Source organism: Ziziphus jujuba, chromosome 6 (genome assembly GCF_031755915.1).
Source record: "Ziziphus jujuba cultivar Dongzao chromosome 6, ASM3175591v1".
In the NCBI taxonomy this organism is placed as follows: domain Eukaryota; kingdom Viridiplantae; phylum Streptophyta; class Magnoliopsida; order Rosales; family Rhamnaceae; genus Ziziphus; species Ziziphus jujuba.
In genome coordinates, this window is record NC_083384.1 from 7022550 (window position 1) to 7035347 (window position 12798).

A 12798-nucleotide genomic window follows, 5' to 3' on the forward strand; every position below is an offset into this window, starting at 1 on the left:
ACGCCGTGTTTTTCTCCCACCTGCTTTGGAGGAAAGCCAGGGGAAGGAGTTGGAATCGGCGTTAATTTGTCAGTCAACATGAATAAATAAATAAAAAAAGACGCAGTTTCATTAGAAAAATAATAATTTTTAAATTATTTGAAAGATTCTGTGTCATTGCATTGCACCTTCCAACAAATAAAAACAACTTTTTTTTCCTTTTTTTTTTCCCAGCGAAATGTAAAGAACACAAGTTGCATTGTTATTTTTATGTTTTTCCGCTTTATTAATTTTGTGTAATTCGTTTGCAATGTTAGTTAATAGTAAAGTTTATTAATCATCTCAATTAACTTCAATTTTAAATGAAGGGGAAGAAAATAAACACTAAATTAAAATTAATTTGAAATAGTTTTCAATTTTGTATTTTATGTTTTTCTTCTTCTTTTAAATTTATAGTTTTTTTTAAGTGAAAAATTTATAGTTATTTGAAATATATATATATATATATATAAAACAAATTCAAACAACTAGCTAGAAAAAACTAAAAATCAGAAATAAATGACCTATGCGTTATTAAAGGATACATAAATTATAAAAGTAAAACATGCATTCTTTGATAATGCTACCTATGCGCGATTATTGAAATTGAAATTGCTTGTAAATTAACGCGGTTTCTTGATTATTGAAAAAGTGAAACATGTCATTACCAAAAAAAAAAGGAGACTCGCATGGGAGCTCGGTGGCTAGCACACCACAGCCTGGCCAGTAGATGATGGGTTCGAGTCTTGGGGGGGAGGGGATGCTTGGGGCATATCTTTTATCATCTTTAAAAGCTGTGCTGTCACTTTCAAACCTCAAATTCCTTGTAACTTTATTTTTACTAGGTTTCCCATTTACATTTACTTTTAATATAAATTCCTTATAATTTGACTATTTACGACATAAGTAATAGATTAAATTACATACAAAAATAAAATTAGATTTTTCTTTTAGGGTTTTGCTAAGTATAAAAATGAAATAAAAAAACAAAAGGTTGCATTTAAAGTTTCCAGGTCATCAGCTTTAAATTAGAAGGCAGAAGGTCACAGAAGGTACTAAGTTTGTAGTAATGATTGCCATGGAAAAATGCTCGTATGATCCAAGAGAGGATTTTAGAGAATCCGTGGTGGAAATGATAATGGCAAATTGAATTCAAGAGCCCTCTTAAAGGAGAAAATCTTGGGTACCACCGTCGTATTATACCATATTAATACATTTATTGCCACATGTCACTTTTTTATTTTTAAATATTAAAATTTTGAAAAAGCTTTCTGCATGTTCTAGAAGAACGGCGATTTATGTTCCAATTTAAGTTTTTCCTTCAGAAAAAAAAAAAATAAAGTTTGGCTCATGAAAAAACGTGCTTAAAAAAAATGGATTCATTTATATATGGATTCCTTTGTGCACCTCTTCGAATGGTGGCTTTATATATGAATGCTAAAACCTTTCCTTAAAGCATATATGTTACATAAATTATATGCTTCTTCTTTGAAAAATACCTTAATTAATTCCCAATTTTAATTCCTCATCAATTTCTTTTTCATCAATCTTTCTTGTAAAAATAATAAAAAAGAAATATATTTCATATAAAATTTTTAATATTTGAATTAATTACATAAGTTATATATATAAATATTAAAAATTAACATATATGAGCTCTGCCTTTATTGTAGTACAAAATGATATTATCATCTTGGTATATATTGAGGCCACCATCATCTATCTCTCCAATAAACTCATCCATTTGTATAATTGAATAACAGTGTGAGATAGCTTTAGAAGAAACCCGAAGAGAAATGAAGAATGCATAGTATCTAAGTCAAGCTGAAGAATAACTTCTCTTAGAGAAGCCAACTAAGCTCCAGAAAAATCGTATTTGCCAAACCAAAAATGTTATTGTTCTTTCTGGATTAAATGACTTGCAAGATAATTTTGAAAGAAGAGCTGGACACTTTCACGCTAAAACATAGCTAGCTAACAATGGGTAAATGAATCTATTTTTTTTAAGCACACTTTTTCATGAGCCAAACTTTATTTTCTGGAGGAAAAGTTTAAATTGGAACATAAACCGCCATTCTTCTAGAACATGCAGAAAGCTTTTTCAAAATTTTAATATTTGAAAATAAAAAAGTAACATGTGATAATAAATGTAGTGACGTGGTATAATACGACGTGGTACCACCGTGGTACCCAAGATTTTCTCCTCTTAAAGTGTCATGTTTCAATGAATTTGGAGGAATATCATGGTATTATATTGCAAGTCTTCCATGAAATCTGTATTGATTTATTTTTATGTTGTAAATATTATTGATATTGATGAAAAATAAAAAATATTAATTAGATTGATTTTGAAAATACCGTTTATAAAATCTTTCTGTTATTAATATATATGGCGTTTCAAAAAAAAAAAAAAAAAAACGGTGAAGACTTATTTGGCCAGGCCAATGCACTTTGAATTTGATGTTCATATCAGAATTTCTAAGGGACAAATTAAGTTTTAATTTATTTGGAATTATTTGGAAACTGCTTTTATGGGTGCAGTGCACCTTCTAAGAAACACAAAGGAAGACCCTTTTTAAAAGCAAAACAATTGCATTTAAGTTGAGCAGTGAGACCACATTTATGTAACCTTTTATTACTCTGCATTTTTGGCTTATTATAAAACATTTAAATGGCAAACAAAAACAAACTGATATTATCTCCAATGGGGGGGGGGGAGAAACACAAAGGAAGACCCTTTTTAAAAGCAAAACAATTGCATTTAAGTTGAGCAGTGAGACCACATTTATGTAACCTTTTATTACTCTGCATTTTTGGCTTATTATAAAACATTTAAATGGCAAACAAAAACAAACTGATATTATCTCCAATTGGGGTGGGGGGGGGGGGGGGCGCGCGCGCAAAGTCTTAATTGAGTTATTTGAAAGATGCTTTATCATTGCATTGCACATTCCAAGAAATGAAGACCTTTATTATTTTTTTATTATTTAATAGTTTGTAGTGCGTTTACACATCTTTATTATTTTTTTATTTAATAGTGTGTAGTGTATTTACTTTAAAAAAGGTCAGCTGATGTTGGTAATAATAAAAAAATAAATTGAAAGTAATTTGAAATGTTTTTCAATTTTTAGTTTATGTTTTTTTTTTTTTTTAAAAAAAAGTTTGAAATATTTTTCATTTTAAAAACTAGTAAAGCTTATATTATTATGTTCTCTTTTTTCCTTTTTGGATCCCAAGCTTATATTATGTGCTGTTTTGATTAGCCAAAATTGCAGGGCTCCAATTAATTTCTCTATCTTCAACAACCACCTTTATTCCATCCATCATAATTATAAGCAATGGTAGAACACAAGTTTAGTTTTCACATTAAGCTTAGCAAAACCCTTCCCCTATTTCTTTTTCTTCTTTTTATGTGCCACACACTTATTCCTATGCTTTTCTTCATTATTTTTAAACAATATATATATATACACATACATATATAACTTATTTATGATATAACAGACGGCCCGGTGAATATTAAAGTTTATTAATCATCTCAATTACCTACAATCTTAAATAAAAGAATAAAAAAATATTAAATTAAAATAATTTGAAATAGTTTTTAATTTGATATTTATCTTTTTTCTTTTAATTAATATAGTTATTTGAAATATATAAGAAATAAACAAATTACAGAGTAAAAATAAAATTAGATTTTTCTTTCAAAGTTTCAAGTCATCAGCTTTAACTTAATGGTCATGTTGTAAAAGCAAATATCACCGTGGTCGGTGGTCCTACAAAAGACGACAAACTATAATAACTTTCTGTGATAAGGCAACCTTTCTATGCTTCGATTAGATTTAGGCTGAAACGTAGCAATGACAGAGGGTGGTTGCTTCTTGGCGATGGTGGCACAAAATGAAAGGGGGGAAGTCATACATGTTCAGACTTTCAGGTCAGCAATTTCTATGCCTGAAGTGGCAGAGGCTGAAACTATTTTGAGAACAATTCAAGTAGTCTCGTCTTTCGGGTGGAGAAATGTATGCTTGGGAACAGATGCCTTAAATGTCTGCCAAGCAATCAATAGGAGAGACAAAAATTGGGCTGCAGAATGCATCTTTGTGGACATTTTATCGTACATTTCTACTTTTGACATTATTTATTTTGTTTGGGCTCCAGTGGTGCCAATAGCTTAGCCCATATTGTGGGAAAATAGACGGCTAAACAACGGTTTAGTGGTTCAGTTGATCCTCTTTGTTTATCATTTTTCTTTAGTGTTTGTGAGACTCCGAGTAGTGTACTTTTTGGAAACTCCTTGAGTCAGGGATGGCGTTTATGTTTTTTGTTTTTTTTTTTCAATGGAATCCCAGTTTTAGCATTAAAAAAAATATATTTATTAGATTTAGGCAGAAAAAGAACCGAGCATATATATATATATATATATTTTTTTTTTTGGATCCGAAACTTATGCTGTTTTGATTAGACAATAGTAATGCTCCTTAATTTCTCTATCTATCTTTTGTTTTATTTTGATATTAATTTCTCTGGCTATCTACGATCACCAACTTTCGTCATAATTATAAGAAATGGTGGAGCACTAGTTTTAATTAATTTCACACAATTTGGCAAACTTTCTCCCCTTGTACTATTTACTCATTCTCGTCATATTTACTATCTGTCATATGCATATGTACTATGAATTTATTCTTATGTTTTTCTTCTTTTTTGTTTAGTTAAAATAATAAATCTATAAAATTCATTCATGATATAATATACGGTGTAACTTCTAAGAGCATTCACAAAAGACTTTTTAAGGTAAAGTAATATATTTTCTATAATAAATAGCATTTTTTAAAATAATTAGTGAAATTTGAAAATGTTCTCCAACAAGCTTTCTATTAAGCTCTTTATTTTTATTTTTTCTATAAACATTTATTGTTTTACTTATAGTATTTCTCTTTTATATGAGCTACTTACTTTTTAAATATTATAATAGTGGCAAAGGAGAATGTGTTACATTCAATTAAATAAATATAATATTAAAATAAAGAGTGGTTTTGGCTCTCTATACTTGGAGAGCCAAACCAAATTTTTATATTAAAAAGTCAAAATAAAGAGTTCATTGGAGCTCTTTTTTAAATGTTGTCTCTTCAAAATAAAGAGAATACTACATTTAAAGATTCCCTTGGGGATGCTTGAACTCATCATTATGTGTATCACATGTATAGTTTTTAAATGGAACATTTTTAAGAAAACCTGAAACAAATCAACCAGTTAAAAATGAAATAGCAAGTAAATAAATGTATTAAAAAGAAAAACACAACCACAGCATAAGCATAAACCCCCACTCTGTACTGATTTATTCTCGTATTGTAAATGCCACTCATATTGATAAAAAATGTGAAAATTAATTAAATTGGTTTTGAGAATATCTTTTGTCGGATCTCTCTGTTATTAATATATGGTGTTCATACATTATTTCTCAATTCTTCACGGATAACTTAGCATCAAACATATACGTATTGCTAAACAATATTGGACTTTTTTTTTTTTTTTGGGTTTTCAACATTAAGACTATTTTATGGGGAAAAAAAAAAAAACAGAGGTAAAGCACCTCTCATGATTTAATGATAGTTTTTAAAATATCCCAAAAAAAAAAAAAATACATATAGGATTTTCCTTGGGAGGTATCGAGAAGGAATTGGAATGTAATAATATCGATTTATATAGATACATTTATATGGAAGAAAAGGTTCTCTATTGATTCAAACGCTGTACCTACAGGATAGGGATAAAGAAAGAGAAAAAACCCAAAAATTTCACATAACATAGTACTTTTGATCGAAAAATCAGCATAAAGATTCCATTGACCTATAAAAAGTGGGCCTAATCCTTGGGGGTGCGGCAATACATCTAAGAAATTATTCTAGTGAACGTATTCCCCCTGGCTCCCAGTTGGATCCACAATTAATCCTATAGATCCTTAGGATTGGTGTATTTTGGTATTTTTTATATTATATATTTTAATTATCATTTTTATAATTATATTTTTTATTTTATATATTATTATATCTTGTTTATATATTATTATATCTTGCCGTTTCGGATCATGGATTGAGTCGAGTATCACAATTTCTTCTACCCATCCTAGGGACAGCTATTCGAAATCTTAGTGAAAGACTGGATTTGTTATCTCATGTTTGCTTTTCGTGAAAACATACCAATTGAAGCGGAGCGTTTCTTCAAACAACAAGGAGCTGGGTCAACTATTCAATCAACCCGTTTGCCATTGGAAACACCACTTCGCATCCAACTTGCATGTGTTAAGCGTGCCGCCAGTGTTCATCCTGAGCCAGGATCGAACTCTCCATGAGATTCATAGTTGCATTACTTATAGCTTCCTTGTTTGTAGACAAAGCGGATTTGGAATTGTCTTTTATTCCAAGACATAACTTGTATCCATGTGCTTCATATTTGCCTGGAGTTCGTCCCCAGAAATATAGCCATTCCTACCCTCTCATATCAATCCCACGAGCCTCTTATCCATTCTCATTCAATCACGGTCGGGGGGGGGGGGGGGGGGTGTGGGGAAGTAAAAATAGAAAAACTCACATTGGGTTTAGGGATAATTAGGCTCGAACTGATGACTTCCACCACATCAAGGTAACACTCTACCATTGAGTTATATCCCTTCGCTCGCTCCCCATCGAGAGAAATAGAATTGACTAATCCTAAGGCAAATAGAACTGACTAATCCTAAGGCAAAGGGTCGAGAAACTCAACACCACTATTCTTGAACAACTTGGAGTCGGGCCTTCTTTTCGCACTATTACGAATACAAAAATTGTAACAGCCCAGTCCACCCGCATCAAGATATTGTCCTCTTTGGCCCAGGATTCACTCCCTCTCTCCCCCCTGGCCTCAAGGTTTTGTCAAAACGCGTCTTGAAGGGAGAGGTATCCACAGCCTTATAAAGACCGCTTCGTGCCCCTCTCCAACCGATGTGGGATGTTACAATCCTCCCCCCTTGGGGCCCAGCGTCCTCGCTGGCACACCAATCCAGGTCCTGGCTCTGATACCACTGTAACAGCCCAGTCCACCCGCATCAAGATATTGTCCTCTTTGGCCCAGGATTCACTCCCTCTCTCCCCCCTGGCCTCAAGGTTTTGTCAAAACGCGTCTTGAAGGGAGAGGTATCCACAGCCTTATAAAGACCGCTTCGTGCCCCTCTCCAACCGATGTGGGATGTTACAAAAATAATGGGAAAATTTAGATTCAATTGACAACTGTTCCTATTGGAAATAGGATTGACTACGGATTCAAGGCATAGCACATGGTTTCATAAAACTGTACGATTTTCCCGATCTAAATAACGTAAGCAGGTTTTACATGAAGATGATTTGGCTCAGCACATATGTCTTTTTCCCGAATTTTATTCTTAGCAACTCCTAAGTTCGAAGCCAACTGTTGTCTAATTAAACCATGAATTACAAATGTCTGGAAAAGTTCTATTGCTATTTCCCGAGGCAATCCACATCGATGTAATGAAAGTGAAGGACCTACGACAATGACAGAACACCCCAAAGAATCAACACGTTTGCCAAGCAGAGTCTCACGAAATCTTTCTTCTTTGCCTTCAATTACATCTGAAAACGACTTGTAAGCCTTATTATGATTGTCCCTCATTGATTGTCTATGGATTCCATCATCAAGAAATGTATCCACGGCTTCTTGTACCAATTTCTCTTGACACATTACTAATTCCCCTGGCATAGATCTATTTGTGGTTAATAGATTGATAAGAGTATTGTTCCGATAGATAACTCTTCTATATGTATCAATCTATCCTTGTGTGATTTCTATTGAAGCATATACTCGGGGGGTGGGGTGGGTGCAGGACGAACAATTTCAAAGGGGACTCCCCATTCATTAGACAGAGAAGATCACCAAGATTTCGTGATCCGCTGTCGAACTTATTCCCATTCACTGAGCATTTATATTTTTTATATATTTTCTAATTTTTTCTTTTTTATAGTTATACTTTTTTATTTTACCGCTCTCAATCTTAGGAGAAAGACACTCAGAATAGAAAGAAGAAAACTTATTGAAATAAATCTAAGCTTGTTGAAGGTGTTGGGAAAAATCTAAATTGATTTGACTCTAAAAGTAATCTAGTTTTAGTTTTTTTTTTTTAAGTTGTTAAATTTTTTTTTTTTTAGTTTGATTTTTATTTTATATTTTATAAGTTATAAAAAAAATTGATAATTTATCAAAGTTAAAATAATTAAACTAATAAAAGGAATAATTTATATTCTTCCGCTTTGTCTACGAACAAGGAAGCTATAGGTAATGCAACTATGAATCTCATGGAGAGTTCGATCCTGGCTCAGGATGAACGCTGGCGGCATGTAACACATGCAAGTGGGATGCGAAGTGGTGTTTCCATTGGCGGACGGGTTGATTGAATAGTTGACCCAGCTCCTTGTTGTTTGAAGAAACCTTCCGCTTCAATTGGTGTTTTTTCACGAAAAGCAAACCTGAGATAACAAATCCAGTCTTTCTCTAAGATTTCGAATAGCTGTCCCTAGGATGGATAGAAGAAATTGTGATACTCGACTCGATCCATGATCCAAAACGGCAAGATATAATAATATATAAACAAGATATAATAATATATAAAATAAAAATATATTTATAAAAATGATAATTAAAATATATAATATAAAAAATACCAAAATACACCAATCCTAAGGATCCATAGGATTAATTGTGGATCCAACTAGGAGCCAGGGGGGAATACGTTCACTGGAATAATTTTTTAGATGTATTGCCGCACCCCTAAGGATTAGGCCCACTTTTTACAGGTCAGTGGAATCTTTATGCTGATTTTTCGATCAAAAGTACTATGTTATGTGAAATCTTCGATTTTTTTCTCTTTCTTTATCCCTATCCCGTAGGTACAACGTTTGAATCAATAGCATATTCTAGAGTTACAATTCTACCATATATGTCTTTTTCATTCCGTCGAAAATCGATTTTACGATATAGACGCTTATGACCTCCCTTTCTATGCCCTGTGGTAATGATTCCTCTGGCATTACGACCTTTACCATAACGATGCTGCCCATAGATCAAATTATTTCATGAATTGCATAAAGTTGCCTCCCGTGATATGAGTTACCACTCCTTGATCACTTTTACTACTCCAAACATCTGACTGCAGTTTCCAACTGAAATGGAATATTACTTCCGAAATTGAATTATACATCTAGAATGCCTTAAGAAGACATGATCCCAAGTGGATACTTGACATGTCCCCCCAAGGAAAATCCCGAATTGGATCCCAAATTGATGGGTTAGTGTGAGCTTATCCATGCGGTTATGTAGTCTTCGAATAGGAATCCATTTTCTGAAAGATCCTAGCTTTCATGCTTTGGTGGGTCTCCGAGATCCTTTCGATGACCTATGTTGTGGTGGGAGGTATCGAGAAGGAATTGGAATGTAATAATATCGATTTATACATATACATTTATACAGAAGAAAATGTTCTCTATTTATTCAAACGCTATACCTACAAGATAGGGATAGAGAAAGAGAAAAAAAATCGAAGATTTCACGTAACATAGTACTTTTAATTTTGATTAAAGATCTTATACCTGATCTTCTATATTTTATAGTATTCTAAGTATATTAGAATATGAATATCTAGTATAAAAATAATATAAATGAAAAAGACAAACCTTTGTTATTATTGAATTATCAAATCGATGGGGAAAATAAGAATCTCCATCTTGAAAATTATAAAACATACTAAAAAGAAAGGTGAAATCTTATGCTTGCTTTTCCTCTTTTTTCAAACAAAAAAATACCGTTTTTAGATTTTCAAATTCAATCAACACAAAATTCTTATTTGACTATAAGAGCAAAACAACTTCAATTTATTTAATATTACTATTGATCGGATTAAACCATTAAAAATATAAATTATTCCTTTTATTAGTTTAATTATTTTAACTTTGATAAATTATCAATTTTTTTATAACTTATAAAATATAAAATAAAAATCAAACTAAAAAATAAATAAATTTAAACAACTTAAAAAAAAACTGAAATTAGATTACTTTTCGAGTCAAATCAATTTAGATTTTTCCCAATTCTACTTCAGGAAAAAGTATAAAGAAAAAAAATTGATCACTTTTAATTTTTATCAATCTTAATTCAATATTAATTAAATCTTAATTTAATGCTAATTTTAAAATTTAATACTAATTTTAATAATAATAATTAAATTATATACTTTTTATATTATATAATTATTTAAATTTTTCTAAATTAAATAAAATATAAAAAAATAATTATAAAATATACAAGTTTTTGTTTTTTGTAATGATTATTTTCTATAATAATATAGAAATAATAATATATTACATTTCTATATTAAATAGAATATTAATTTTAAATACATAATAATTATATACACATATTAACATACATTAAATATATAATATATATTAAATATATGGAAAATATATGGAAATAATATATAAACTAGACTATACTTATATTACAAATACTAAGTGTATAAAAGTGCCTCTTATTCAAATTATTCAAAAGATCTTTCTTGACATGGAAATCTAAAAATATATGGAAATAAATTGCATCCAATAGGATTTGAACCTATACCAAAGGTTTAGAAGACCTCTGCCCTATCCATTAGACAATGGACGCTTTGCATTCCAATTTTTTTTTTATATTTATTTTCTTTTCACATTTATTATTCGAACGAAACGAATATGTGAAAGAATTCCAGGAATTGCGTATTCAACTATGCATTACATTAATTATATTCATTTTGTTTATATTTCTATAAAACATATTTATTAGAAATTTGATATTTTGATATTTATTAAATATATAAATATATATTAGATATAAATATCTATTAGATATATAGATTTATAGGTTTTGACTATAAAAAAGAAATGTTGAAAAATATTGAATAGAGATAAGAAAAAGTAAGTACAAGCGGGTAGCGGGAATTGAACCCGCATCATTAGCTTGGAAGGCTAGGGGTTATAGTCGATGTTGACTCAGAGTTCTATAGAGTGGAACCATGCAGTAGTAGACACGAGATAGATTTTCCAACGAACAAGGCTTTTTTCGAATAAGCCAATTCATTTAGGACCCTGTAGATCCACTCTTTTTCCTATTCAAAGATAAGCCTGTTGTCTTTGTGTTTTCACATTTTCATCGACTCAGAGATATCAAAAGAAAAAAAAAAACGGTCTTTTTCGATTCTATCCAAAAAAAGGGGGTGAATGTACATTTGCTTGAAAGAGTTTCCAAATAACTATTTTACGTCTTTGAGGGTGCATAGAACCTTTTATTATGTCTCGACGAAAATCCGATTATTGTGAATAACGTATCAAAGCCACCTCATCTATTTCATCAGGATTATTAGTATCTAGAATACTTCATGAAATGAGCGGAGTAGCAGAAAATATAGCCAGAATGGCTATTTCACTAGCAGAATAAAAAATGCCTATATGAACTCAATTCATTATTCATTATAAACTTATCATTATAATATTGATAACAATAGAATAAACGTAATAACAAATGTTCAACTTTATAACTATAATTACTAGAAATTACTACACTTCATTAGTATTTAATAGAATTTAAATATAAAAATTAATTATATTACAATTACATTTTATGGTTTGTTACTTTTATATTACAAATGGCAAGTCTTCTACTTTTTTTTTTTTTTGAAACGCCATATATATTAATAACAGAAAAATTTTATAAACGGTATTTTCAAAATCAATCTAATTAATTTTTCCATTTTTCATCAATATCAATAATATCTACAACACAAAAATAAATCAATACAGATTTCATGGAAGATTTGCAATATAATACCATGATATTCCTCCAAATTCATTGAAACATGACACTTTAAGAGGGCTCTTGAATTCAATTTGCCATTATCATTTCCACCATGGATTCTCTAAAATCCTCTCTTGGATTAGACGAGCATTTTTCCATGGCAATCATTACTACAAACTTGGTACCTTCTGTGACCTTCTGTGCCTCTTTGCCTTCTAATTTAAAGCCTGATGACTTGGAAACTTTAAATGCAACCTTTTGTTTTTTCTTTCGTTTTTATACTTAGCAAAACCCTAAAACAAAAATCTAATTTTATTTTTGTATGTAATTTAATCTAATACTTATGTCGTAAACAGTCAAATTAGAAGGAATTTATATTAAAAGTAAATGTAAATGGGAAACCTAGTAAAAAAAAAGGTTGTAAGGAAATTTTGAGGCTTGAAAGTGACAGCACAGCTTTTAAAGATGATAAAAGATATCGTGGTCCATCTGTGCCTGCACTAAACCTTTCTTTGTTTTTTTTTTCTTCCCAGCGAAATGAAAAGAACACAAGTTGCATTGTTATTTTTATGTTTTTCTGCTTTATTACTTTTGTGTGATTCGTTTGCAATGTTAGTTAATATTAAAGTTTATTAATCATCTCAATTAACTTCAATTTTAAATGAAGGGGAAGAAAATAAACACTAAATTAAAATTAATTCGAAATAGTTTTCAATTTGGTATTTTATGTTTTTCTTCTTCTTTTAAACTTATAGTTTTTTGAAGTGAAAATTTTATAGTTATTTGAAAAATATATATATATATATATATATATAAAACAAATTCAAACAACTAGCTAGAAAAAACTAAAAATCGGAAATAAACAACCTATGCGTTATTAAAGGATACATAAATTATAAAAGTAAA

At 30.3% G+C, this 12798-nt stretch overlaps 1 protein-coding gene across 1 annotated transcript; it reads right to left on the reverse strand.

Annotated features, from left to right (window-relative positions):
• Nucleotides 1-7365: 7365 nt before the first annotated feature.
• On the reverse strand, nucleotides 7366-7755 carry LOC125418917 (DNA-directed RNA polymerase subunit beta'-like). The gene has a single exon (XM_048463624.2). The coding sequence runs from the start codon at nucleotides 7753-7755 to the stop codon at nucleotides 7366-7368; it is 390 nt and encodes a 129-aa protein (XP_048319581.2).
• Between the last annotated feature and the right edge of the window lie 5043 nt (nucleotides 7756-12798).